This window comes from Colletotrichum destructivum, chromosome 6 (genome assembly GCF_034447905.1).
Source record: "Colletotrichum destructivum chromosome 6, complete sequence".
In the NCBI taxonomy this organism is placed as follows: Eukaryota; Fungi; Ascomycota; class Sordariomycetes; order Glomerellales; family Glomerellaceae; genus Colletotrichum; species Colletotrichum destructivum.
Window position 1 is genome coordinate 1,072,285 of NC_085901.1, and position 27,217 is coordinate 1,099,501.

General features: G+C 54.7%; 9 protein-coding genes across 9 annotated transcripts; 3 read left to right on the forward strand and 6 right to left on the reverse strand.

Annotated features, from left to right (window-relative positions):
* The first annotated feature begins 117 nt into the window (after positions 1 to 117).
* CDEST_09510 (Putative THIF-type NAD/FAD binding, Rhodanese-like domain, ubiquitin-activating enzyme) lies at positions 118 to 1,774 on the forward strand. The gene is made up of 3 exons (XM_062925669.1): positions 118 to 392; positions 464 to 677; positions 735 to 1,774. Exons 1-3 carry the CDS (start codon positions 188 to 190, stop codon positions 1,726 to 1,728), a joined length of 1,413 nt encoding a protein of 470 aa, XP_062781720.1. The 5' UTR covers positions 118 to 187; the 3' UTR covers positions 1,729 to 1,774.
* A 1-nt stretch (position 1,775) lies between these two features.
* Positions 1,776 to 2,983, reverse strand: CDEST_09511 (Putative mitochondrial import protein Pam17). Its single transcript, XM_062925670.1, has 3 exons — positions 2,249 to 2,983; positions 2,113 to 2,185; positions 1,776 to 2,058 (listed from the first exon to the last, which is right to left on the reverse strand). Exons 1-3 carry the CDS (start codon positions 2,840 to 2,842, stop codon positions 1,958 to 1,960), a joined length of 768 nt encoding a protein of 255 aa, XP_062781721.1. The 5' UTR covers positions 2,843 to 2,983; the 3' UTR covers positions 1,776 to 1,957.
* A 607-nt stretch (positions 2,984 to 3,590) lies between these two features.
* On the forward strand, positions 3,591 to 6,270 carry CDEST_09512 (Putative HMG-I/HMG-Y, DNA-binding, chromo/chromo shadow domain, Chromo-like domain superfamily). The gene has a single exon (XM_062925671.1). It carries the CDS (start codon positions 3,975 to 3,977, stop codon positions 5,919 to 5,921), a length of 1,947 nt encoding a protein of 648 aa, XP_062781722.1. The 5' UTR covers positions 3,591 to 3,974; the 3' UTR covers positions 5,922 to 6,270.
* A 707-nt stretch (positions 6,271 to 6,977) lies between these two features.
* Positions 6,978 to 9,671, reverse strand: CDEST_09513 (uncharacterized protein; the record flags this gene model as incomplete). Its single annotated transcript, XM_062925672.1, has 2 exons — positions 6,978 to 9,201; positions 9,277 to 9,671. The coding sequence occupies 2 exons, from the start codon at positions 9,669 to 9,671 to the stop codon at positions 6,978 to 6,980; spliced, it is 2,619 nt and encodes an 872-aa protein (XP_062781723.1).
* A 2,893-nt stretch (positions 9,672 to 12,564) lies between these two features.
* Positions 12,565 to 14,016, reverse strand: CDEST_09514 (Putative phosphatidylinositol-4-phosphate 5-kinase, core). Its single transcript, XM_062925673.1, has one exon. It carries the CDS (start codon positions 13,918 to 13,920, stop codon positions 12,835 to 12,837), a length of 1,086 nt encoding a protein of 361 aa, XP_062781724.1. The 5' UTR covers positions 13,921 to 14,016; the 3' UTR covers positions 12,565 to 12,834.
* A 1,059-nt stretch (positions 14,017 to 15,075) lies between these two features.
* On the reverse strand, positions 15,076 to 16,684 carry CDEST_09515 (uncharacterized protein; the record flags this gene model as incomplete). Its single annotated transcript, XM_062925674.1, has 6 exons — positions 15,076 to 15,401; positions 15,593 to 15,766; positions 15,847 to 15,938; positions 16,005 to 16,207; positions 16,306 to 16,551; positions 16,649 to 16,684. 6 exons carry the CDS (start codon positions 16,682 to 16,684, stop codon positions 15,076 to 15,078), a joined length of 1,077 nt encoding a protein of 358 aa, XP_062781725.1.
* A 463-nt stretch (positions 16,685 to 17,147) lies between these two features.
* Positions 17,148 to 19,454, reverse strand: CDEST_09516 (Putative acyl-CoA oxidase, acyl-CoA dehydrogenase/oxidase and middle domain superfamily). Its single transcript, XM_062925675.1, has one exon. The coding sequence runs from the start codon at positions 19,359 to 19,361 to the stop codon at positions 17,265 to 17,267; it is 2,097 nt and encodes a 698-aa protein (XP_062781726.1). The 5' UTR covers positions 19,362 to 19,454; the 3' UTR covers positions 17,148 to 17,264.
* Positions 19,455 to 22,657: 3,203 nt separating this feature from the next.
* On the forward strand, positions 22,658 to 24,765 carry CDEST_09517 (Putative pectate lyase, pectin lyase/virulence factor). The gene is made up of 6 exons (XM_062925676.1): positions 22,658 to 22,898; positions 22,956 to 23,131; positions 23,188 to 23,294; positions 23,368 to 23,486; positions 23,545 to 23,721; positions 23,782 to 24,765. The coding sequence occupies exons 1-6, from the start codon at positions 22,747 to 22,749 to the stop codon at positions 24,047 to 24,049; spliced, it is 999 nt and encodes a 332-aa protein (XP_062781727.1). The 5' UTR covers positions 22,658 to 22,746; the 3' UTR covers positions 24,050 to 24,765.
* An 81-nt stretch (positions 24,766 to 24,846) lies between these two features.
* Positions 24,847 to 26,199, reverse strand: CDEST_09518 (Putative glycosyltransferase, DXD sugar-binding, nucleotide-diphospho-sugar transferase; the record flags this gene model as incomplete). The annotated part of the gene is made up of 1 exon (XM_062925677.1): positions 24,847 to 26,199. The coding sequence occupies one exon, from the start codon at positions 26,197 to 26,199 to the stop codon at positions 24,847 to 24,849; it is 1,353 nt and encodes a 450-aa protein (XP_062781728.1).
* Positions 26,200 to 27,217: the final 1,018 nt, after the last annotated feature.

Consider the following 27,217-nt stretch of genomic DNA (forward strand, 5'->3'; position numbering starts at 1 on the left):
CCGAGCTTCAAAAATTCCCATGGCGGCGGCGGACAAGAGTGGGTCTCCCTAAATCTTTGGCGGGGGATCGGATGTCGGTAACGATGTCTCCGACATTTACACAAAGATGCCTCCAAATTCCCGCGCGAGCCATCTCTTCATCCCACTTACGTCGTACTATACATAAATTGCTGTTCCTGGCTTGAAAATGGACAAAGTCAAGCTTCTTCGTCGAAGAGTTGCCGAGGCCACCCTCGAACTCGAGAACCTCAAGCAAGAGCTTCAACAGGCCGAGGAAGAGGCGCAAGAAGCACAAGATGCGCCGGCGCAGCACCCCTGGAAGTGGCCCCTGCAGCCCGAGGACTATGAGAGATACGGGCGCCAGTTGATCATCCCCAATGTCGGGGTTCTAGGTCAGACATCTCGCGCGCGCGCGCGCCGCTGCAAGTGATGATCGAGGTCGCAAACTGAACGGAACGTACAGGCCAGCTGAGGTTGAAGGGGTCCAGGATCCTCATCATCGGCGCCGGGGGTCTCGGGTGCCCCGCGGCTGCCTACATCGCCGGAGCGGGCGCTGGCACCGTCGGCCTCGTCGACGGCGACGTTGTCGAGGTCTCCAATCTCCATCGCCAGGTCGCGCACTCGACCGACAGAGTGGGCATGCTCAAGGTTGAGAGCGCCATCGCATATCTGAAGGAGTATGTACAGCTTATGCTGTCTTAACTTTTCGCCCCTGAAACTGATGACTTCCCCAGCCTCAACCCGCTCGTGACGTATCGCGCGCACAAAGAACACCTGTCGCCTCTGAACGCTGAGGACATCGTCTCGCAGTACGACATCGTCCTCGACTGCACAGACCACCCGACGTCCCGCTACCTCATCTCGGATATCTGCATCCTCCTGCAGAAGCCCCTCGTCTCCGCGTCGGCCTTCCGGACGGACGGCCAGCTCATCATCCTGAACTCGCCCCCCGCGCCGCAGGGAAGCCTGGAGGGCGGGCCGTGCTACCGCTGCGTCTTCCCCAAGCCGTCCCCGCCAGACAGCGTAGTCAGCTGTGGCGAAGGAGGGATCCTTGGTCCCGTCGTTGGCGTCATGGGCGTGCTGCAAGCTCTCGAGGCTATCAAGCTCGTTGCTGCAGGCGCTGTCGACCCCAAAGTTGAGAAGAAGGAAGCAGCAGCTCCGACTCTGCTCATCTTCTCGGGGGCCGCACCGTCAGGGCCATTCAGGTCCGTCCGGATGCGCGGCCGGAGGAAGGACTGTTTCGCGTGCTCTGCGTCGTCGACGCTGTCTCTCGAGACGCTGCGGTCAGGTTCGCTCGATTACATCTCATTCTGCGGAGTCAGTGCTCCGGTCAGTATCCTGGGGCCCAACGAACGCATTTCAGCAGCACAATATGAGCGCATGATCAAGGCCAATGATGGCCGCCATCTCCTGGTGGACGTGAGAGAACGCGAGAATTTTGATATCTGTAACATCGACGGAGCTGTCAACATCCCTATCGCAAGATTCATGAAGGAGACGCAGCCGCCGAAGGATGGCACCCGGCCTCGGCCCGAGTGGTTGCCCGCCGATTTGCCAGAGGATGCGCCCATATATCTTGTCTGCAGGGTTGGCAACGACTCCCAACTTGCGACAAAGCGGCTGAAGGATTTGGCCCTGGACAACAACGGGAAGAGGTTCATCGGCGACATCGAGGGCGGCATGAGAGCTTGGAAGCACGAAGTCGACCCTACCTTGCCCTTTACCTAAGCAACTGCAACAAGCGGCCGGCAAGGTGCCTTTTCTTTTCTTTTCTCAAAATAAAAGTTGAATTTGTTCTGACGAGGAGGGTTGTGTCGTCACGATACATACTTTTTCCTCACCGATACCCCTATTGCTACAGAGAGAGGAGGGCGGCCTATGCCCACTAGCCATGATCCTGATTAGCCTAACGAAATAGAAATCGTCCGTTGACGAGCCGTGCCGGGTGATTGGTGGTCTACACGAAGCTGATACGCTTCTTGTTGAAGGCACGCTGGTCCTTCAGCCACTGACGGTAGCCCTTGACGCTCGAGATCTTCTCTCCGTAGAAGTCGGGGACTGCTCAGGTGATTAGTGTATCGTTGAGTGACAAGGTCCACGGGCTAGACTCACCAGGGTTGCCGACGGACGACACCGAAGGGTCGACACGGTTCTTCTTAATGCGGGCAAAGAACTCTTTCTCCTTCTGTAACACCATATAACTCAGTACCTGTTTCAAGTTACAGTGGCTCAAAGCGTCATGACTTACGATCGTCATCTGATTCTTCCACCTCTTGTTCAGCGTGTAGAAGACTAGGGACCCAACGCTGGGCCCGACCAACCATCCCAGCGCGCCGAAGGCCATCGTCATCATGCCCATCGTGATGAAAGGGTCCAGGGGAACCTGCGTGACCAACGGGTCCGCAACACCAGTCGCTAGGATACCGGCACCGCCGACAAAGGAGCCCAAGCCGGAGATGATGCTGAAGCCGAGCTGCCACCTCCTGCGAGACTTGCGCAGCTGAAAGAAAGTCTCCCAGTCAAGTTTGTCCCCGGGCACAGCGGCGGCCTTTGGTTGCGCCGCCGCGGCAGCAGTCGTCGCGTTGCAGCGTTGGGAGCAGGGCTGGCGGACGACGCGGGCGACGATGGAAGAGGACGGGGAGGCGGCGGCGAAGGCGGCGCTAGTGCGGGCGATGGGGCCCATCGCGACGAGGCCGATCGGGCGGGCGGAGGGCTGCTGCTTCTTCATCGAGACGGTAGAGTACGGGCATGCGGTGGTGCGGGCGATAGAGGAGGCAATCGATGCGCGGGCGGCGCCCTGGCCGGCGAGGCGGAGGGCGAAGGTGCTCGTGGGCGTCAGCATAGTTGCGTGACCTTTCGTGGGAGATGTTAGTCGTGCTAGAGTGTCGTGAGCATCAATCGGGCGCAATGTCAAAGTTGGAGTGGAGATTTTTCTGGTGGATGGTGTTCGAAGAATTAGGAACCGAGACTGAAGCTGGAATGGATGGAGCTCGCGATGAGGTCAAGCTCGGCCCACCACAGAATTGACGCCTCACAATGCTTTGCAGGCCTAGACGCAGCTGCCGCACAGGCCACTTTGTAGCCCCTGCTGCTTCTAAGTCGCGTCAAACGGAGCTAGGGACAAAGGTAAATAAACTGTAATAGTTATTCTACTTAGTCTTAGCATATATATATTTTTTTTTTTTACTTATCTTCTAAAGAGCAGCCCTATTAAAAACATAGAGTTAAAAGCAAGAGTTTATTAATTAAGAAATTAAGTATAATAATTAATCTAAAAGCATAACTTACTAGGTACTTAGCACTCCTAAGTAATACTATATACTACTAATAGTCTTTATACTATTTAATTAATAAAAACTGTTAATATTATTACTATTATTCTCAAGTATTTAATTTAAAAAACTGTAAATCTATTCTCTTTTTATCTATAAGTTTAGATAGTTTATATAATCTTAGAGCCTATAAGTTAGGATAAGTATTAATAAAACCTTCCTAAACTATTAAAATCTTATTTTCACTTTACAGTGGCTCTCTAAGCTGCTGAAAAGCTTAACTAAATTGCTAAAGTTCTAGATTTCCACCCTCCTCCACCTCCACAAGCCGCAGACGAACCCAGCAAACAACGTCTACGCACGTCTCAACCAGCAGTAAAAAAACAATCGTGGAAAATCGCTTTCTCAGAGCCATCTTCCGGTGTCATTGACAAATTTTTCTTAGGTACGTGGGTCGCGGCGTGGTGCTGTTCGCGTGGTTCGACTGACCTTGCCCGCAAAGGCCACACCAGATCGCACGAATCGCGGGCAACACGAGCCACCGCCGCCCCAAACGCGAGACCCTTCAACCACGAACAACCACTGTGACAACGGCCACAGATCCAGCTCCTCCACGATAATCCTCCCGAGGCGACGTCGCCCCGAGCTCCCCGGCTCCTGCCAGCCGTGGCATGGTAACCTCTCCGCAGGGAGCGGGCAACCATGTCGCGCCCCTCGCGGCTCGTCTGGTTCGGCAGACCTACCCCGTGCGGTAGCAAAACCACCAGCATAAGCACCGCCAGCACTCCTTCGGGACGCCGACGTTCCAAGACCCTGGACCTGCGCGAGCTCGCCGTAGTCTTCGAGGACATACCGACCTACCGCCGTTACAGGCCCGGCACCGGTCCGCGCCTGCTCCCGATCAACCTCGTCCCAGTCCGCGACACAACGGCCTACATCCGCGACGAGTTCTTCGTCCCGCCCGCCTTCTCCGTCGACGGCAAGAAGCGCTTGCAATATGTCGTGGGCTGGACCGACCTCCCCGCCGCCCGGCTCCAGGTCGACGCCGAGAGGATATGCGACTACGTCTCACCGATGGCGTACGAGGAGTGGTGCGCCGCGCGGGCTGCTGAAAGAGACGAGGAAGAGCGCAGGATCGAGGAGGAGGAGAACGTGCGCGCCGTAGCTGAGGCGGAGGCGAGGGAGAAGGGCATCATATTGAACAATGGGGTGAGGGGACGCAGAGGAACGAAGAGGAAGCATCAGGGCGCGGTCGAGGCCAACACGCCGCCCGCAGCGACCGCGCCGGCGACTGGGGAGAAGAAGCCGCGGGGACGGCCTAGAAAGGGTGTGCCATCGCTATCGACGCCGTCCAAGAGCATGATACCGGAGGACTTTGACGGGCTGGAGACGGAAGGCGACATCGAGATGGAGATCGACGAGGAGGCCGAAGAGAGGGCGATATTCCGGCAGCTGAACGGGGAGGAACCCATGTCAGTCGAAGAATCCTACGACTCTGGCGAGTTGAGCGCCGCGCGGGCACGATCAGACCCTCCCGCGAAGAAGCGGCGCACGGGATCGCCGAGGCCGCCGTTGTCACGGCTTCTATCCAGCATCGAGACGGACAGCAGCCGGAGCACGCCTTTCGACTCGTCCAGAGGAGCTACCAGCTCCCCGGCACTACCGCCGCTGCCCCAAATGGCCTCCCGGCCGCGAGAGACCCCTATCCTACCGCCGATGCCTCCGGCGTCCGCCCACCAGACATCCACGCCCACCGCCCCGCGCACAAAGACGCAACCACAAAAGCGGTCTCTCCTCTCGATACGACACCCCCCGTCCACGCCCCAGGAACCGGCCCCAAGGCCCCAGACTCCGATACCAATACCTCCAACGATGCCGCCACTGGCACCGGCGACCGCCCCACCGACACTCAATCCGCCACCCAACGGCCTGGGGATGACATCCACTCCAGCCCGGCGACCCCTGATCCAGAACACGACGCCGTGGACCATCTCCCTGGCGACCTCCAGGAACCTCGCCAACCTCACGCCCTCGCAGCCGATCCGGTCTATAGAACAGGCCCCTTCCGCGACGCCGATGGCGAACCCAGCGCCGCACGGCCAAAGTCCCGCCCTCAAAGGAAGCCTCTCGTTCTCCGCGCCGCCCGCTACTAACGCCGGCAGCGAACGAGCTATCCTCAGGACCCTCCCGCCCACGAAAGACCAAGAAGAAGAGGAAGAAGACGAGGAGGAGGAAGAAGGCGTCTACGAAGTTCTCCGCCTCGAGGGCCAGCAACAGCGTGTCATCCGCGGCAAGTCGGTGCGCTACTTCTTGGTCCGCTGGAAGGGCAACTGGCCCGCCGAGCAGAACCCGACCTGGGAGCCCGAGAGCAACATCCCGCGCCATCTCATCCGGAACTACCTCCTCAAGAACCCGACGCCGCGGGCCCGCGGTGCCGGCGCGCTGTACCGGTACTTCGCCCCCTCGATGCCGCGAAAGTACTCGTCCGTCTCGGAGGCGTTTGAGGGCGGCGAGGGCGGCGGCGACGGTAGTGGCGACGAGGACGAGGACGCGGTCGAGGAGGGCGACGCCGAGAAGGAGGACGGTGATGAGATGCTTCTCGTTACGGACGAGCCGCCTCAGGCCGTCAAGCCCACGCTTTCCTGGTGAGCGAGGCTTCTTGATGAGAGATGGAGAACGAGAAAGAAAGAAAAGGTATGGGGAGCCTGGTTCGGCTCGAGGTTATCCTTATGAGACTGCGTGGTTTGGGAATCCGGACAAGCGGGGTAGGAAACCAGTCACGGCGTTCTTTGCAGTGTCCTCTTTGAAGGTTACTGGGCTACTCTTGGACGAAGAGACCGTCGTGGTCTAGTTAGAGGGCACGTCACCTCGGAGCAGTCATCTCCAGGTGTATCTTGGGCCAGGCTGCATCAAGAATAGCATAGTTTCGCAAACGAGCCGCAGTTGGACCCTTAGAATCAGCTCAAGAATACAGTAAAAAACAAAGGTCAAACATCACAAGTCACACTTGGCTAGGCTGGACTGAACTTTCAGCAGTGAGTCGGGGACGCAATGAGGGCAAAAGAGAATTCGGTCTATTATCGCGCTGGCTATGCATTCATGTGCCCCTTCCCTTGCTTCTCAACTTTTCCTCGTCGCCCAGTCATCAATCTACGCCTCCCAAGCCAAGCAGAATATTCACCCGAAATCGCAAGTTTTCCGCTCTTCTGGCACCTCGTTGGCGCGTAAAAGCAAGATTTCCAGACTCACTCGCTTCCATCCACACGATATTCATCCCCCTCTCCCTTCCTCCATCATCCGTTTTGCTACCAATATCCTTCTACCAAAAGGGACCCTGGCACACTTGAGGTTTTCCAATGGACGACTTGACCTTGCCTCTGGCCATTCTCGTCTTAAGTCTATTGAAAGCAGGCTTTGACATGCCGTGAACTCCTTCGAATCTCTCGCTCGCCATAGTGTGGGAACCGGGAGAAGCAGGCATCGAGGCAGTCATGGCGCGCGAGGAAACCTCCAAAGGGAATCTCGATCCAGATAGCGTAGAGGCTGCTTTGCCCGAGTTGGTTCCAATATGATTGTTGTACACGCCGACGGGCACATGAGCCGATGGGTCAGCCAAAGTTGCAGAGACACCCGCCAAATGAGAGAACACCTCGGTCTTCGAAGATCTGTCAGGGCTCGCTGATATGTCGTCGCTCGACCTCGGATTCAGAGATTGTTCAGCGTCTCCGTAGAGTCCACCGTCATCGACGACAACCTGCCGACATCGTTGTCAGTACCGTTCTCGCCACGCTCCTCCTTCTCCGTCTTGGTTTTCAGGTAAAGATTCACCTTGCGACGGTCAACCCAGCCAGTCACTTTATACAGGAGGTCTGCGGTCTTCTGGGTATACGGCTCGGGGCTGTCGATGTTGTGGTGCTCCCAAGCCTTCCAGGATTGGGTCTGGGTCATGGCCCATCCTCCGTGGTACCACACTTGGACGGCCCCAGACTCGCGGTCTCTGCGATGCCGGACCTCCTTTCGCTGATCGGGGTCATAAGCGACGTACTCGACGGCTTTTTCCCAGTCTGGCGTCTTCTCCCAGACAATGCTTTTGCGATCAAGCATCTCCTTGAGAGTGTCGGTTTCGGGGTCATTTGGGTCGCATCCTTCTAACCTTACCGCCTGAAGCCGTTCCTCTTCCTTTTCTCGCTCTTCAATAGTCATGAAATGTCGCGCGTTCTCAGGGGCGAGAATGGACAAGTCGACTGTCGGGTAGACTGGCAGGAATGATACCTGAAGCTCTTCAAAAGATCCGTCGCATGGGTCGGATCTAAAGGTGACGCTTCGTCCATTAGTGCCGAGGCTTGAACCGAGAATGTATTGCCGAACGAGAATGGCCGATTTGAGGCTGGAGAACGATACTTCGAAGTCACCGTCGTCAGAATAGGAGAAGTGAGTGATGACTTCAGCGAAATTGTACGCCAAGCCCGCCTTTTTGAGGACAGCCTCGAGATGTACGACTGGAAATCCTGCGACAACAAGGCAGCGCGTGCAACCCTCGTTAATCGAGGCCTGCATGATCTCGTTCAAGGGGTATGAGTCTGTGATGGGAATACTGGTGTAGACACTGACCGAGTCGCCATTTGGACCGATGAACCCAAACTTGCGGCAACGAGCGTATCGGTAGAACGCCGAGGCATCTTCCGCCGTGGTGAACTCGATATAAGCTTGATTATAGGTGAAGTCGCCAGTTCCCATCGGGGCCACGTGGGCGCTCAGGATCCGGCCGCCACGAACATGCTCCAAGACTCGCTGGACGTGGACCTCGTCAGGAAAGCCAGCCATGATGACCATACGAGAAGCTACCTCTGGGATGCCATCGCCGGTGATTAGTGTTTGATCGCTTCGATTTCGGACATATCGAATGCCGTGGAGAAACATACCCGGCGTTTGGGAGCGTTGCCGAGCCCCAGAGCCTCCTTGGTGGTTGCGCAGCGCCCGTTCTTTCTGGAAAGGAGATGACCAAATGTCGTCGCAGTCTTTGCTCCACTTCAGATCGTCAACGTCGACGTTGCAGGTGTCTGGCTGCTTTGATATCTCAGGGCAGTGAAGATCCTCCTGGACGCCCGGCTGCACTGGAGCCTGTAGCAGAAGCTGCTGCGAAGCCTGCGGTGAATTCTTTTGGACAGGTTTGAGACAGCTGACCATGATGGGTGCGGCTTGTGGAGCAGGTTGTTGTTGCGACTCCAGCAAAGAGTCTGTGCCATCTACAAGGTGGCTTTTGAGAGGCATGGAAGGTGCAGCCTGACTCGGTGAGACCTCCTCGAAGGAAATAAGGAGGTCAGCTTCAACATTTCCAGCAACACAGTTGCTGTCCCGTTCTGCGTTGAAGGGAGAGACGCCGATGGCTTCAAAGGCAGCGACATGCTGGGGATGGTCAGCAAGAAAGCCGCGGAGAAATGCTTCGTAGGTCTTGTTGCGCTCCACGGCATTAAGAAGGCCTGTCTGCAGCTCCTGAAGTCGGTTCTGGAGAGGCGCTTGGCTTTGAACAACCCTGTCATACTTTGCTCGGAGGCTCTCCAGCTGCGCCTTGGTGCAGTTGAGACCTTCGCCAACGTCGTTCAAGGATACCTTGTCCATCTGGCCTCGCTCACTGATCTCTGATGCATACCTCTGGGCTCGGCATCTGAGGAGCTCAGCCTCAGAAAGCTGCGCCGTGAGCCTCTCAATGGTAGCATTGCTCTTGCTCGCATTGTACTTCAATACCTCGTTCATGTTGTCGAGGCGGTCGTTCTCACGCTTCAGAGTCTCGTAGTCATGCTCAAGCTGCTTGACGCGGGCTTGAAGCGACGTCAGCTGGTCGTCCGACGAGTCTAGACTCTGGAGAGCGTCTGCAAAGGACGAACGAGAGGAGCTCAATGGCGATACTTGTTCCTGAGGGAAAGAACACCTGCGGCAGGTGTCAGTTTTTGTGTCTAAACCGATGTAGCCACACATGCTTTGAGACAGAAGAGTTGTGACTTACGAATTGCTGGGAGTGAACTCGGCCGCTGCGGGAATGAGGTTCCCGTCACTCTGAGCCTCAGAGGAAGGATCGAGAGGAAGCAACTGAACCTCCATGGAGTGACCATCAGTACTAGGCTGGCAAGAAATCTGATCCATGACATCGACGAATTTTCCTGTCGGGCCATTGCCTTCAGAATGATCGCCATTGTCAGACGAATCGAAGTCGATGAGGTTCTGAGACTCCGAGCGAGAAAGGACTGGGGGCGGAAGAGCAGGCGCGACGGGGTTTCCAGCGTCGCTGTCGTCGTCGTTCGTCCAACCGTTGTCGGTCGAGACATAGATAGTCGAGCTATCGTCATCCTTCGGCTGGTCCATGACGCGACCGGGGAAGCAGGAATCGATTCTGTCGACCATCTTGGAAGGTGATGCGATGCCTCAGTTGCATACAAAACAACTGTGTAGGGGCCAAGAGATTCCGCTCTTTCTGTGAAAGACCCTGAAAAACGATTGATGTTAGTTACAGATGTTGTGATTTTCGATAAATAAGAGAAAAGAGCATGAGGGATACGACGGCGTAATCCGTGAAGACTGCTTTCCTGGGTACCGACGCTGCCTATCCGAGAAGGAAGGACCCCTAAGAAGCCCGAGATTCCCTCAGGTTGCGGCAGGCGGAGACGAGGATGAGGAATCGGAGAACGAGGAGAAGTGGGAGGCAAGAGAAGGGGGAGAGAAGAGGGAGAATGACAAGTGTTACAAAGTAGGAAGCGATTTTTTCGCTTGAATCCCTTCCTTGCCAAAGGAAGGTGCCTGCCAGGTATATGTATTGGGAGTTAGGAAGGAGGGAACTTGAGAGCGGAAGCCTATGGTAGAAGGAAGAACAAGCGGGAGCAGAAGGAAGTACAAGCAGGAGCAGGACAAGTAGACGATATCAAAGAGGATTTGGGGGGAAACGGCTGGCGCCATAAGGGTCAAGTGTGTGAAGCAGATATCGTTCGATCGTGAAAGGAATCTTAGGGCATCGGAGGGAGACTGTGGGTTATGGGCCGGCAACATACCTGATTGTGTGGCTTTCTTGCCGCGTACCTTGCTTTTTGTGTTGTGGATACTTGAGAGAGTAGATTCTCAACTGCAAAGATGTTTCATGGTTACGCAGAGTGCAATGCTAAGAAGATATTTGCATATATCCAGGTGTTGCAATCCGAAGAAAGCTTGCAGAAAGTTGATCTTAAGGAAGTCAGTCTGAAGGAAGCCGGTCTAAAAGAAGTCGCGATCTGAAGAAAGTTGACCTCAAGGAGAAATAATTCTAAATGTAAAGCGACCTGAACGAAGGCGACATTAAGATAGAAGGTGCAATGAGAATCCTATTACTGCAATATCAGCACTTCTGTTGCTAGTCTTGTAGCCCCTTTCTTTAGAGGCATATATAGTATGTGTATGTACCTCTGAGCATGTGCTACTTGGATTGAGGTTGACAACGACGCCTTGAGGCAAGACCTTGAGGGTGAACGACTGCCAAAAACAAAGAGTTATAAGGCTGAAGACTATAAAACTCTCCAGGGCTTGTTTTTCTTGATGTGATAGAGGAAATGAGATGCAGGCAAGGCTCTTGCTGTGAATGGACTGATGTGAGAAGGCGAAGATGTGAAATCTGCAATGTAGAAAAAACGCCTTTCTCACTGCGATATGAAATCAGCAGACTAGCCCGAAGCCCATTAATGGAAGGTAAGGGACAGAAGAGTCAAGGTTGAATAATATAGCTAAAAGCTGAAAGATGGAGACTGAGGTGTTGGCTTGTAAACGGTGAGAGTGTGACATGTGAAAGAGAAGAAGGCCGATGGGCAACAAGGCCCTTTAAATATGTTCAGGAAACCTACAGGCTGCGTCGGAACTTCCGGCCAGGGTAACAAGAGAGACCAGGACTTGTCTATCTCATAAGGGCAGGCGCACAAGGTTAAGAAACGGTGAGAGCTACTGAGGAATAGGTGTCATTGTCAATAAGCAGATACATGGTCTAGAGAAGAATGAAGCAATAGAAATGAGGCCATATTAAGCACACAGGTTTATGTAAATATGAGAGCTCTGCTATGAGGTTATCTTGGATGGGTTGGCGCAAGGGACTCAGTATGGATGGGGTCATGTGAGAAAGTTCTACAGATCATGCTGTAAGGAGGGATATTAGGAACCCAGCTTGTACTACGATCTTCTGATATTAATATGCTTAGAGAGAGAGAGAGAGAGAGTTGTTTGTAGGGAAAGGCTATTTTAGCCTTCTTCTTTAATAAGTAGGTAGGATGAGTTTGACATACTACTTCAAACTTCTGGTACAATTATAGCTATGACTATGTGTATAACGAGCTTGGAGAGAGTGGTTAAAAGAACTTGGTTTGAATTGCTTAGCTAAAATAATAGTGGTGACAAAGACTGAAGTACCATATTTAGAGCACTGGAGGTAAACATAATGGAGGGGGAATGAGAAGAGACAACTCAACTTGAATCCAACTTGTGGGAGTGGGCTTAAGAGAATAGGGATTTTACGCAGGGGTGTTATGTAAACTCTGGAATGAAGAGCCGAATTGAAAATAAGAACAAGAGGCTGGCGTTGCAGCGGGACAACACAAGTGGTTCTTCAAAGCTGGGTGTAGTGGTGAAGACGGCGAAGTGCAATTGGTTTTGGAATGGGCTGAAATTCAATGGAGGAACGTGTGATCAGGGGATTCCATAAGAGAGCTTCCTGAGAAGATGTTGGATAAACACCTGACCTGGACTTGTAAGAGGACGACGGAGGGCTTACATACGAGATTAACGAAAGCGAGCCAGCTTCTTCAAGATTTGGTTGATGAGTGTCTGAGTGCCTGGGTGCTCCGATTGTAAGTCTATCACAGGTTGTGGGGAGGACTACTACTGGAAAGTACTGGAAGGCGAAGAGGAACGGACATGCGCTATGAAGTATGGAAGAGCAAGAAGTACGAGGGCAATGCAACAGCATCAAGCCTGGCCCGCCGACTGCAGCTGCGAGCAAAAGTGTCGTCTTGCGGACCCACGACGATCGTGAGTGCGGATCATGTGGACCGTGGGCGTCGAAAAGCTGCAAGTCCGAAATTGGCCCAGATCGTCTAGTTGGTTAGGATGATACGTTGTGGTTCTTCTATACAGCGATCCGTGTTGACGGCGGTTCGAATCCGCCTCTGGGCAATTCAGGTTGATCTTCGATCGACGTTCTATTTTGCCATGTTTTTGTTCTGTTTTGTCGGAACAGTCTTAGGGGCTGCTTGCTTGCGCGTTTGGCACCGAGTGACGGATTTATCGTCGGGGACAGTCACAAATCGCGGTCTCAAAAGTGGAGCGCCAATTGCGACAGAGAGAAGACAAGGGCTTTTTTCATGGTATCTCGATGGAAGACAGACACTGTTGCTAGAAACGATTCATGGGGTATGATACGTGTGCATCCCATCATAAACGCCGCGCTTAAAAACAGAAGGAAGAAAAAAGAAACAGAGAAAGGACAAGATTTGAAGAGGACAAGAAGCCAACGAAAAAAACGTTTCGCCCAGCGCCCACCGCTTACAGGCCTCGCATCTCACGCCTCGATAACAAAGTCACGGACCATGTTGAGGAATCGCTCACGATACTCTGCGGGATTGGCCGTGATACTCATGGGGCCGTGGCCGGCAAAGATGTTATACGACTTGACGAGCCCCGTCATGGCCTTGGCGCGGAACTTGTGCTTGGCCCAGAAGAAGTCGAGGACGATGATGCGGTAGGTCCAGTTGCCGTCGACGTCAGTGAGGCCAGTGCGCCACTCGTTGGCGTCGGACTGGATGGTGGGCACACTGCGGGCCTCGTCCAGGACGTTGGGGCCCGGGTAGCGGACCATGAACAGCGAGTAGTCGACGGCGTTGTTGTCGGCGAGCACGCGGGTGTCTGCTTCAAGGAGGTCAAGCAGCTCCTTTTTCTGCGCGGGCGTGACGCGGACCTTGTCGTCGAACTCGTCAATCAGCCTCTCCTTGACGCTCTCCGGTGCCAGGTGGCCGTTGGCGATGTCCCTCTCAGGGAAGAAGTAGTCATTCGGCTTGAGGTCGTACGTCTCCCACTGCTTCTTTCTGTGGCTCGTCTCCTCCTCCGACTTGCCGTACAGCAGGTTCTCCATAATGATGTGATGGGTCGGAGCTGTACCCAGGATGCCACCGAGCGTGGCAATTGAGGTGTAGACCATGTCGGTGATACGCACGAGCAGACTGTGGGGGTGCTTCTTCATGTGGGCGACGTAGGCGTCGAAGAGATCGTGGGTGAAGAACTCGTGCTCGAAGCGGCGGGGCAGCGACTTGACGAGGAACTTGCCGTCGGCAGTCGTGAAGAAGGTCGAGCCGCTGTAGCCCAGGTCGCCGACAGGCTTGAGGTCGGACTCGCGGCCCTTGCCTTTGGCGGCCTTCTGGGCGAGTCGGAACGAGGTCGTGTACTCCTGCTCGTCGAGCTTCCAGACATTGTGACGAAGCTCGAGAAAGTCGGCGGCGTGATAGCGGGCGAGGGGCAGGTGGAAGACGGAGAGAAACGAAGCTAAGACGCGGAAGATGCGTTTCTGCAGGCTTGGCTTGTCGGGATTGCTGGAGTCGCTCGATATGGCGGCAAGGATCGAGGACGAGATGGAGGTGCTGCGGATTTGCATTTTGACGAGCGGGCGACGGATGGCCCTTACGACGTCAATATCGATGTCGAGGCGAATAGAGGTTGATTGTCAGGTTTGTCGAGACCGACAGAAGTGTTGTGCAGGTTGCGGAAACGGCAAGGGAGGGCCAAGCTTGATGGATAAGCTCGACGGGGGTGACGTCACAGCGACGGGGTTGACACTCCCGGGCGGGTGCTGCCGTGCAGTCCCTGTGCGATTTGGTAGTGGGGCAGCTGGTGCCGAGTTAGCGCAGGTCCGCTGAACAATAGTACCTCTTTAAATGACTTACACCACTGCAACTGCGAGAAAGCGTACCTGCCCGGACTTGGTTGGCGCCGCTGGTGCCAGTATCACCAAGCACCTCGGAGCTTGGGTCAGCTTCAAGCAAGATATACCGCTCTCTGGTAGCGTTTCGACGGGCTTCCAGGACGGCCATGAATGCGAAAACAACCCCAGCGACGGCCACGGCCAAGCCTGACACCCCAAAGATGATGGACACAGTAACTTCGGTTGATAGAGACATCGCTGTGGTGGAGTACCAGGGGCAGTAACCCAAAGGCAGAAGAGAGTTTGATGTAAAAACACCAACTAAACACCCAAGGTCTAAGCACGCCAATTTATACGGGAGCAAAGGTGCGACCACAGCTGCACTACGTATTCGCATGCACGGGTACCTGTAGACGCTCCGGTCGCGAGTGAGGTAAACAATAATTGGCTTTGGAGAGATCATGCATGACCGGGGTTCGGTATGTACGCTGCCATCGCACTTCTGCACTAAACAAACCAATAAAACTTCTGGAACGTGTCTGCCACAGCCACTCTTGGCTTACATAGTAATGTCCATTGGTTTTTAGCTTATTAAGTCTCCGAGATACTGCCCTACCTGAACACTGCTGTCGTGGTGCCCTTCAGGATTGGCATCTTGGTGTCTAGACAAGTCTGGCAATAGGTGCGCCTCGGTTGCAGGTTGTTCCGGTCTGCTGACGTATCATAAATTAACGCTACTGGCGATGGATAAGTAAGAACGTACACAGGTTGATGTACTCCGTCTGTGAGAGACCGCGCAGTCTTACAACATTGCGTTTAAGTTTCTGAGTCAAAATCATCTCTTCGAGCTACCCTGATTAGCTATGGTCTTTTCTCACAAAGCGAGAGTTAACCAACCCTGGCTCCCGATCCCCGCGACTTAGGACTTGCTACGGGAGATGATCCAACGTCCCAGTAACTTTCGCCCACACTTCGGCCCCCCGAATTATACAAATTGTCAGCCGTGCCCATGTTTCTGGGTTTCTCACGTCGAAGTCTTGACCGGTCGTGATGTTGAGGAGCCTCGGAGAGTTCCGAACGGTTCCCAGGCTCTTTGGGGGTCCTATTCGCAAGACGAAAGGGCCACATCGTCCACGTATGCGATAGATATGGCCGCAGTGGTGGTATGCAGGCAATGATCAGACCGGTTTGCAGGTCAAGGACGCTCCACAACTCTGCCATCGTCTCGTTAGCTAGTGGAACCCTGGTTTTCGAAGGATCTAGTCCTTCTCCCACATGCTTCAACACGTGATGAGAAAAGACGAAAGTCGTCTGGAGGGTCGAAGATAATGAGAGAGAAGTGGTGGAAGATAGGCAAGTCTTTGCCAACAGGAGAACGCCAAATAAATCCAGAGCATAGACCTACCGATGAGTGTAAAAGATCGGAAAGATGACGGTCCCACTGCCAACTGGATTTGCAGAAACCGTGTCAAAGAGAAGGCCAAGTTAATGACTCCCAGGAGGAAAACACAGTAAACGCTGATTTTGACGCTCCGCTTCAGTTGCAGCCAGTATAACACAAGAAACGGGAGACAAAATACTAAGGGGTCGTTGTTAGTAAGCCCCCGTGCGGACGTTGGCAACGTTCTTCTCTTCCCAGATGGGCGAAGCGGGACGTACTCATGAGATCCCCAGCAAAGTTCAGAGCCCATCCGACATAGAACACCTGGGCGAATACTATCGGAGAACATGCAACTGCGGGATCGGAGGACCTGGTCGTAGTCAGATGGAGCTTTTCCTCAAGAGGGTGCGGCGAGCCAGGAAACAGAAAGCCTTACCAGTTTCCCTCTATCGGTCTGCAAATTGTCAACATTGTGAGTATGGTGGCGAGGTATGCGCAGCCACAGAACGCCATCGTTCCCCATAAGATCTTTCGCCGCGTCTGCATGAAAACGGGGAAAAAATGAGCGTATAGTGTCAATAGCGTCGCTTTGCACAGGTAGAACGCTGTGAAGAAGGGGAACTGTCCGCCCCATTGCAACTGTCCAGGGAGGTTAGCCAGTCATCGAGCTCAACAAAACTCTCCCTCTTGTACCATGACATTCTGCTGCCACTCTTCTAGCAAGGTTCAGTGCTTACCTTCCAAATAAACTCGATCTCCTCGGGGGTGCCTTGATAGCCCTCTAGGGTGTAAGAGACATACGGACGCAGCACCCCGAGTTTGTGAAACACAATGTCGAAGGAAGCAGATATCACAGAAGTAGTCCATGCAGCACACACAAGAATGTCACTCGCGTTGAGTGGAAGGTCTTGAATGACCAGGCGCAAGTAGATTCTAGCGCCTATCATGGCGGCCGCGATCCCAATTAGGGTGAACTCGGTTGCCTATAGAAATTAGCTTCTGGAAAAGAAAGGCTGAAAGTATACTTCAGAATCAACATTGCAAAACGTGATGATAAGGGTGGCTAGTAAGGGACCGTACAATAACCGCAGCCGCTGATGGGCCAGGTATATCCATCTCTGAGTATACTATTTCCGCAGGCCTAAACTGCGTTGGACGTTCAGCAGATGGTATCTTTGGTGGACTCAAAAATGAGGCTCGAATAGAAGCCTTTCTTTTGTGTCTCAAGATCGCGGGGGAAGAGAGACCCTGCGGGTGATGTTGTCTATTTAGCTCATTTGGAACGGTATCTGCAAACAGTCGGAGCACATGATGCAGCCACGACTGCATCTCATCTCTAACCCCATGCGGCCTAAGGGTTTCCGAGAAGACGGGAAATAGTGAGGGTGTCAAGCCTTATCTGCGTTTAGTCGGCGATCAGTCAACGCTGCAACCCAATGATATATGGCGTCTTGACTCAAGCCAGCTTTGTTCCGGAACTGGTAAGGCCGGCGGCCACCAGGAAAGAGGCAACAAACAACGAAGCGAAAGGCTTTTGCACTAACTGGGTAGCACTGGACGGTGACGAATAACGGGCTCCTTGCCTCGTTCTATTTGCATTGCGCTAGTAATTCTACAAAAAACAAACAACAAAGGTAACGTCTACTCTAATCCCTTATGTGATCTGTAGTCTAATATCTGTGGGATCGATCCCATTTTACAACTTGCTTCTCAGGTCCTTCCTCTCGTCCTTCTTGAACAGCACCTTGCTGTTAGGGTACGGGTCGAAGACGACGCTGTTGAGCGGGTTGTCCTCGCTCGCACGCTTGAACATGTCCTCGTAGACCTTGCCGTCATGACGGCCCAGGCTGCTGTCCAGGACCCAGTCGTCGAACTTCCACGCGTCGACGAGACGCACGGCGTGGGGGCGGATCTCGTCCAGCAGGGTCATGACGGCCTTGGTCCGGGCGAGCGTGATCTGGCGGACGGTGACGGCGGCGGAGCTGTAGAACTCGCTGGCCTCCTGCTCGAGCGTGTGGAGGGCGTACAGGCGGAAGAGCTTGTGCAGCAGGGCGACGGTGGCGGCGTCGAGCTGGTCGGTCGTGGCGCGGTCGTTGAGGGCCTGGTGGAAGTTCTTGACGACCATGTACTGGGCGTGGGCGGTGCTGAGGCGCCAGAAGTCGACGAGCAGGCTGTTCCACGACTGCTTGTCCTCGTCGCGGTGGCGGAGGGCCTCGAAGGTCAGGAAGGACACGCGCCAGGCGAAGGCGGCGACGAGGTCCTCGTCGGAGCCGAGGACGTCGAAGGCGGCGCCGATGTCGCGGCGGCGGAGGAACTCGGAGAGGATGCGCGTCGTGTCGTTGTTGCCGTGGTTCCCCTTGAGGACGGAGCGCGCCGACTTGAGGAGGTAGCGGGACACCTGCTGCGTGAGCATGTAGTTGTCGCCCTCCCACGTCAGGGTCGGCAGGTAGTCGGCGTACCACGAGCCGATGCCGCTGAAGGAGGAGTAGCCGTGGCCGCCGCAGGCGCGCCGGCAGACCTCAAGCCCCTCGCCGGCGACGGTGGAGCCGTAGGCCTTGAGGGCGCACGAGGTGGCGTGCAGGTCGGCGAGGAGGTCGGTGCCGGGGCTCAGCTCCTCGGGGCCGGGGTTGCGGTTCCCGTCGCTGGGCTTGCCGACGTTGCTGGTCCGCTTCTTGTTCTCGTTGTACAGGTTGATCATGCCGCGGCCGGTGAAGTGCAGGGCGAAGGTCGCGGCCAGCAGGGGCAGCAGGCGGATCTGCACCATGGTGTAGTTGAGCACCTGGTTCTCGCCCGGCTCGTTGGCCGGCGCGTCACGGTCCTGAAACTGGCGGCGGACGGCGCAATAGCGGGTGGCGATGGTGACGCCCTTGGCGAGGACGGAGCCCGACTGGAGAACGATGTTGGATCGCACCCAAGTCAGGGTGCCGTAGATTAGCGAGGGGTTGGCCGGTCTGCTGTACTTGCTCGTGTTCGGGTCGATGGACGAGAAGCGGGCGAGCATGTGGTTGTGCGGGATCTTGACATTGTTCAGGAGCAGGAAGCCGTTGTCCATGGTGTTGTAGCCGAACTTGGGTCCGATGTCGCCGACGTGCACGTTCGGGAGAGGCTCGTGGGTCTTCCTGTCGCGGATGGGCACGACGAAGGGGTGAGGGCCGATCTGCTTGCCGTTGAGGATCAGCTGGGCCATGACGACGGCGTGGGTGGCCGTCTTGCCCAAGGAACCGATCCACCACTTGGAGGCGGTCAGATGCGGAGAGTGCAGGACAAACGTCTTGTCGGACGGGTCCCACGTCGCCGTCGTCTCCAGGCCACGCACGTTGGAGCCGTGGCCGAGTTCAGTCTGGGCATAGCATCCAAGGATCTCGTAGTTCTCCGCAGGCTCGAGGAAGAGCTTGTGCTGCTCCGGGGTGCCTTGCTCGCGCAACGTGACGAGGAACATACTCGCGTGGAGCCCGTAGGGCGTCGGCTCGGCGATGAGGTCATTGGCGACCTGGTAGTCCTCGTCGGACCAGTTGTGCTCCTTGGTCAGCTGGAAGAGCCTCTTGCCCCTTGCCAGCGCCGCCTCGATCCGGCCATCCCGGCCGCGGAAGTAGTTCTGCGTCTTGTCGAAGACGGGGTCCTTCTTGAGGATGTTCAGTATCGTCTCGCTGCGCTGGAGAGCCTCCTTTGTGAACATGAAGGTCGCGAGCTGATCGACGTCGAGGTTGGACTTAGCTCTCTCCTGAGCGAGGAGCTCGGTGCCCTGAGGGCCGGACGGCTGCAGGGCCTTGACCCAATCCGGGGTATTCGGCATCTTGTTGGTCTAGTGCGGAGGTGGAGGCTGGGGTAAAGGGGGAATTGGACTGGGGAAGATCTCCTGGGGAATCGGAGGTATCGCGGATGGAGGGGGGGAGGGTTTTGTAGGATACCGTTCTTCAACTGTGCGTTGTCCAGATGGAATCAAGGTTTGGTCTTCCGACTCGGAGGAGCTCGCTATGATGCTTAGATGGGCAATGCCTCGGTAATTACCACATCAGGCTAGTGGTAACCCACTACTTCACGCGTCAACTCCACGTAGAGCGTGCTTGGAGATCCCTGCTTCACGAAACGGCCCACCAAGTCTTTGCTGTGCCAATGTGCCGCCGATGATCGGACATACTCGGCGCCGATCCCGAGTCCCGAGATGTCGAGACACGCAGCCGATGTCCCTCGGCTAAGTGCCGTGCCGCCACCATTCCACGCCGCACCGCTCATGCGACGCCCCGTTGACACGCCCGACGAACCTCGGTTCATATCCGTCTCAGGCTGAAACCTAACATAAAAAGACAACGGATTGTCTCGCTTTCCCAATTCTCCGAAGCTTAAGCCTCGGTGGTCAATTACATCACCATATTGTCTTGTGCACTGTTGGTTGTTGAGCGCTCCTCCGACACAAACGTTGACAGTAGACAATTGTGGCGTAAAACCAAGCCACAAAACTCGCAAGCGCAACATTAAGTGTGAACCTCGGAATGTTTCTGGCTGTATTGAAGCCAAGAGACCTTGTTATCGATTGAAGAAAAGAGTGTTCTAATGAGATAGTATGACTACAGACTACCTGGTACACAAACACGTTGGTAGGACATTGAGCTGCTAGTTCAAACAGTGGGATAAACCAAGCTTGGAGATCTTGAAAGGTGCAGCGTGTCCACATTCGAGCACCTGTTTCACAGTCCAGAAACAACTATTGGTGTTTAATATAAAACACCATGTGTAGAAAACAACATTCAATTTAATCGCAAATGACCAAAAATACCAGACCCCTCTAGTTTGTTGTTTGGTTCGTTTTTAGCATTCGGGATAGGCCTCGGCCACTGAGGAACACCTCCAAATATCTTGACGCACCCACGTAACACAGGAAACGTATGCCAGGGTAACAGAACTGCGCTTGATGGACCAGTGATCGTAGTCGAAAGCCATCGAACCCCAGCCAATAGCTAAGAAGAAGGGAACGACGATGTCTCCGAAATACAGAAAGCTGGGCATGGCTTCAAGACATGAACCTCTCGATTGGCCTTTACTGCAGGTCTACAAAGTCCTCAGCTTCATAAATAGATTGAATAGGTCTCCAGTGTGTCCCAGATGGCATTCTCGCCAAAGGAGAGTCCAGTTCGGTGAGAGATTTTTAGAGATTAAGCTCAGCCACACTCATCGAGCCTCGGTATTCAACCACGTCAAAAATCAGTAGCAGTAAATACACCCCGTAAAGAGACCAAAGCTGATGCATTCGATTTCGTCGACATTATCAGCGTCTCGGCTCTTGAGACTGTCTCCGTTACGCTGGCTTGCAGAGGACATCCGAGGAGTTTTAAGAACGTACATGAGGCGCTGTCCTGCAGTTGCGGGGGACTGGAGTATGGAGCCGTACCAATGAGCCACCCCTCACCGCCAGTAGTCAGTCCCCTACACGTGAAGAAAATGGATTGCTCGCGCAATATAAACGGCGCGAGCACGCTTCTTTCAGGGTTGCTCCAGCAGTGGGCACTCTCAAAGGGGCTAATAATTCCGGCCAATTCAGTGAGGAGACTCCACGAATCATGCGGGGTTATGCGACCTGGAAGATTTTGCCCTTGTCACTTAGACGCAGAGACACAATCACCCAAAGACAAGGGCAGAAATTCTGATCACGATGTCAGTAAACGAGTCTCTCAGGTTACACAGACTCGAGGTTTCATCCAAGGCAGCTGTCTCCCTTTTGCGTCGTGTGTAAGCTACCGACCGCTGTGTTGCCATGCCAAGGCGAAATGGCAGCGCCAAGATCTCGCATATCACGAAGAATGTCAACTACCGTGCCTGGACTCGGCCTTGGCTGCCTTGCCTTTCAATCATGGGCACAGGAGGCTCTGTGCCGATCAATGTCTCTCATTATTTCGATACCGGCGTTTAACGACGCCTTGCTTCAACCTCCAACATTGTGTGTCCTAATGCGTATTCGATGAAGGTTGCCTGAAGCTCCCATTCGCCTCTTGTGTGAAACGATCACGACGGCGGACTGGGGTGAAGTAAGGGATACTCATGAACCTAGTTCAAAAATTGCTTTAAAGATAGAAAATGGTCGCGAGAGTTTCGAACAGGAATGTGAGTCCGCCTTAATGTTGCTGCGATCCTGGCCCGATGACACAGACAAGGGGGCGATTAATGATGCCTCGAATAGAAACCAAGGGAGAAGAACGCACGATCGCTCGTCAATATCTCGTGATATCTCACCTTCCTCATCTCTTGGGCTCCTCGTCCCGTCCCACCCCCCTCCGCGGTAGGAAAAACTTCTGCCCCCAATCCCGTCCAACGGGACTCGTCTTGATGTAGGCGTAGACGCCCGCCCTCCACGTAATCCACTCGGCAGAGACATCCGGGCCTCGCCAATCAGATGTCTCCTCCGTCTCACCAAGTCCTCTTGTCCTGGGGTAACGACCGCTCTGCACCCCAGATGCTGCCGGTAGCTGCATGTCTATGCAGGCCGAGATTCTGATTTGAGGAAATTTCTCCAACGACAACCCCCGGACGCTCCCATGCCGCAATCCATATCTCAACTCTACATGACACAAGACGACGGCCGCCCCACCCAATAAGCAAGTTGTGAGTGAGCGGATAGATTCAACCTTAGCAAACAAGCTTGTTTTCTTTTAGGATTGAGGGGTTCCCGCTCTCTTGCTACGAGCCTGGGCAGAATGGCGTTAGCGTCAGCGTGCAATCTCGCCCGTGATGACTGGTCATTTCTTTCAGAGCCGGGCTTATCAAATCGAAGGCCGACCGGGGAGTGGAGGAAACAGATAGAAGCTTGGATCCCGCTGTGGCGATGGGCTGTCATTCGCGGAATTGTGAGGGCCATCTGGTCCGTCGCCCAATGCCACCCTCTAACACCGCGAGCCTGGCCGTTCTTGGGTTTACTTTGGATCAGTTGGCCAAATTTCGCAAGCGATTCCGCAATTTTTCGGATGCGCAACGTGATCTCGTGATGGAGACACCCTTGCGCAGTGGATGGACATGTTCGTGGGAGCCCGGTGATGCCGATGTATATATAAAGCATGGGCAAAGGACCACGTTTCTGGGGATTGAATAGTTGCTCAGCAGCTCACGATACTCGACACTAGATCCTCCTGGCAGATCTTGAAAGCTCCTTAATTCGCAAAATACACCAGACAAACCCAATTGCTCTCAAGATGAAGATCACATCCGCCTTGGCAACGCTCTTCGCCCTCGCGGCCGCGACCCCGACGCCCACCGTCGACAACGTCGCCGACAAGGCCCACCTTGTGAAGCGTGCCTCTGTCTCCGACAAGGCGACAATTGGCTATGCCACCCTGAACGGGGGGTAAGGCTCACGACGATCAATCTGTGTCTCGGAACCGGGGGCTGATCATAATCGCAGAACTTCTGGAGGATCCGGCGGCACCGTCACCACTGTCTCGTCCCTCGCCGAGTTCACCGCGGCCGTGAACGAGAAGGACACCACGCCCAGGGTCGTTGTTGTCAAGGGCATCATCAAGGGCACTGCCAATGTCCGCATCGGCAGCAACAAATCTGTCATTGGTCTTCCTGGCGGAGGTGAGCCATACAGTCCACAGAAATTTGCTATCGGCGACTCACCAGATTGTGTACAGGATTTGAGGGCATTGGTCTGCATGTTCGTCGGCAGTCGAACGTCATCATTCGCAACATCAAGTCTTCTTTCGTCCTGGCTTCCACAGGTGACGGTGTCAAGATTGAGGTAAGAGAAAAACCTGCGAGGTGCTAAACAGTGTGTTCAAGGAAACTGACGAAACGTCCTTCTCTCTCTCCAGCAAAGCACCAACGTGTGGATCGACCACAGCGAGTTCAGCTCGGCCCTTGTCGCCGACAAGGACTACTACGACGGCCAAGTGGATGCCTCCCACGGAGCCGACTACATCACCATTTCTTAGTATGCCAACGTTCATCAACTCTTCAGCCCGAAAATATCCCTCACTGACGCTCACCAGCACCTACTTCCATGACCACTGGAAGACTTCCTTGATTGGACACAGCGAGAACAACGGCGCCGTGGACAGCGGCCACCTCCGCATCACCTACGCCAACAACTACTGGGCCAACTTTGGCTCCCGCGGCCCGTCCCTGCGGTTCGGCACCGGTCACATCTACAACTCTTACTACCTCAAGTAAGTCTTTGTATTTTCGGTCTTCCAACTGAGCTCACCAAAAGACTAACAAACGCGCAGCGGCAACTCTGCCATCAACACCCGCCAGAACGCCCAGGTCCTCGTCCAGAGCACCGTCTTCAAGAACGTGACCGTCCCCATCACTTCCCAAGACTCCGATATTGTCGGCTACGCCGTGTCCATCGGAAACGACCTTGGCGGTGCTGCCAACCTCGCTCCCGTCGGCACGCTGAACGCCAACTCTCCCCCGTACTCTTACACGCTTCTCGGCTCTGCCAACGTTGCCGCTACTGTTCCTGGACAGGCTGGCCAGAAGCTAACCTTTTAATTCGCTGCCGTCATGGCGGGTTACGAGAGACGATGCTATTGGTCTGAGAGTTTGAAGTAGAACTCTGATACGCAAGAGGTAGTGGAGGAACCAACCCCTGTACATATTCGATCTTGAACCGGCTCCAGACTCTCATGGGTCGAGGCCTCGAGACAAGAGACTGCACAAATACTTTCGTACATTTGAATACATGAATTGACATGAAACCTCATGAATTACCTTTACGAGTAATATATCTCACTTAAAGCTCCCGTCGTTTGAGACACTTGGGAAAAGAATGGCATCGGGAAAGTGAATCTGGTTCTGCGAAGACAACGACCGCAGTGATTGTTCTTTCAAAATGACTGGCTGCTCACATTTGATGACGATTTACTGGTGCTGCTAAAGACAGGTATAAAGATCGAGGGGTGTTTCCAGCATCAACTGCTCTCGTCAATACCGCGCTTGACTGCATGTCTATGCCACTCCTCGCACGATGCGGAAAACGGGCTTAGTCCATATGCTAAACCCATGAAGATGCGAGACCACATTGCTCCTGCAACACAAATCAGGCACGCAGATCAATGTGCTCCAAGGCAACCTCATATAGCTCTGTCTCGAATCAACGTAGGCCGTGGCTATACTTCGCACTCATGACTTGTTCTGCTTCATCCATGTCGTAACTCCCAGTCGGACATGCCTCTATCATGACGTTTGGGAACAATAACGTTCTTCGCGTCGGGTGTGGCCTAGTTGTAGATGCCGGGTTCGTTGTGGTAGTACCATCATCGACGGACAAGTCAACGCAAAAAGACTGTTCACTTGATCTTCAGTTCCTCCTGCTGCGCAAGCTGGGCCGCGGGAATCTGGAGAGGCTGCTGGGGTGGGGGCTGCAATGCCATCTGCCCGGCGGCCTTCTGCTGATCCGCCTTCTGCTGCGCCTGCTGCGCCTGCTGCGCCTGCTGAGCCTGCAGCTTCTGCAGCTTCTCGTGCTCTTCGATGGTCTGCTTCTGTTCCTCGGGGGAGAGCGAGTTGAAGGCGGCGATGTCCTGGTCCCACTTCATGACGCACTCGATGTTCCAGTTGCACCTCTCAACCTCGCCGAAGATGGGGTGTCTGAACCGCGGGTGCCGGCTGGGCCAGTTGGACGCGTGGTAGTGGTGCTTGACCAGGGCGCCTCTGGAGTTGTGGTTCCCCGAATCGGAGTGGCCCTGGCCGGCGGCGAAGGACTCGACGTCGCGGACCAGGATGTTGCTGACGACCTTGGACTCGTCAATGTCGTGGAAGGTGTCCCACGTTACCGCCCCCGATCGAGACCGAGCGCTCATCACCTCCAGCACGGCTCTCGTGAAGGCCGACGGTCCCGTGCCGCTGATGACCTCGTCGAAGTCGAGCTTGACCTCCGAGATGGACACGCCCTGCGACTTGGCGACGTCGCCGAGCCATGTCATGATGTTCTCGACCAGCTTCAGCATGACGGGATGGCCGGGCCGCGACATGAAGGTCCACTGGCAGAAAGACATGGACTTCTTGCCGAGGATCGGGTGGTCTTTGAAGTGCGGCTGATCGATCTCGACGCCGATAACGAGGTCGATGTCGGCCTCCGCATACCGTTCCGGGATCCATCGGCTGACGGGTCGGAGGTCCTCCACGTCGATGTCGGCGTAGACCCCGCCCTCGGCGTACATGATCATGTAACGGAGGAGGTCGGCCTTGATGATGGTGGCGTTCACGTTGCGGTACATGTCGACAATGTCTGGGCGGTCGAAGCCGTCGGGCCCGTAGTGCTCTTCGACATACTCTATGTCATTGTTGTCGGTGAGGACCTCGTACCGGTACCCAGGGTTCTTGTCCGTCCACGTACGCGCAGTGAGGATCTGCTCGATTTCAAAGGCGAACGGCGCAACCTTCCAAGACTGCCAGATCTTCTTGGGGAAAGCCGGACGCTTACTCGCTGTGGAATATTGACCGCCTCGTTTGGAAAGATGGACCGGCTTTGGCATCGATCCGAACCAATCGAGGTTGGTAACAAGAAAAGTTATGCAGACACAAATGATGTACAAAGGTATACACCTCCGTAGTTGTGTCGGGACTCTGTTTCTGAAAAAGTTGGCCTTGGTCGAGCCGGTTGGGCCCAAAGGACTCAGTGGACTCATAAGGGGCGATGACATGGTGCCTGAAGTCGTCAAGAGCTCTCTGCCTAGGAGATGTTCAACTGAAGAAGTTTTTGAACCAAGCTTTTGGGTGGAGATGCGAGGGAGCATAAGAGCAGCATAAGAAGGATGTATGTGGAGATTTGAAGACTCTTCTTGCATGCAGGCACGCGACCCCAAGTATCCTCTTCGTCTAGGCCAGGATGACCCCACGGTAACCCGGCATCTGGCCCTCAGTTGGTGTTGCACATCACTTTCACAAGCCGGGATGCAAGGGCCAAGCTGAGAGAGGAACGCCGAGGTCGCCTGTGTGAAGTCACATCGTGTTCATTCTGTGTGGCCGTCGTGCAATACTCGGGCTTAAACTTGTTGGGAGGGGTGACTATCCAACCCGTCATTCAATACGAGAGAGAGGCTGGCATGGGAACTTAACGGTGCTCTCTCTCATTCGTGCAGGCCAAAGCCACAATCTGGCACCGAAGAAGGTCAGGCAGCCCCAGAGATCGAAGACGTTCAGGACGAGGTGGGGGATGTGACGAGAACCACTCGTTGCGGCCTGCTGCGTTTCGCGCCATAATAGCGCCGGGAGACTGAGCTTGTTCGAGAGTCGATTGGGCCGATCCTGGCCACCGGCATCCACGGTCTACGATAGTCAGGGGAGCGAAGGCCGGCGGAATCTACCCAATAAGGAGGGCTTCCAAGCAGCCGGTCAACCCGTAGGGAGATGTCGAGGTGATCCAACCGGCCGAGTAGCTTGAGTCGGAGATGCTGTGGTTCACATGCATGTCGGAACAGTCACCTAACCTAGGTGGACGAGCTGATGCTACGCCGCTCTACAACAGTACAAGGGCCGTCCGGCCTGGTTGGAATTTATGTATGGTCTGTACGTCACGATGAAGGACCTTTTGGTGATATCGTATCCTTCCGACGCCGCTAAACTTACTCATTTTGGTGTTGGTCTGAAGCCTGTCTCTCCGCATTCTATCTACCCCTGCCAGTTCCCCCGCATATTGGACCAGGACCCCCAGACGGTTCA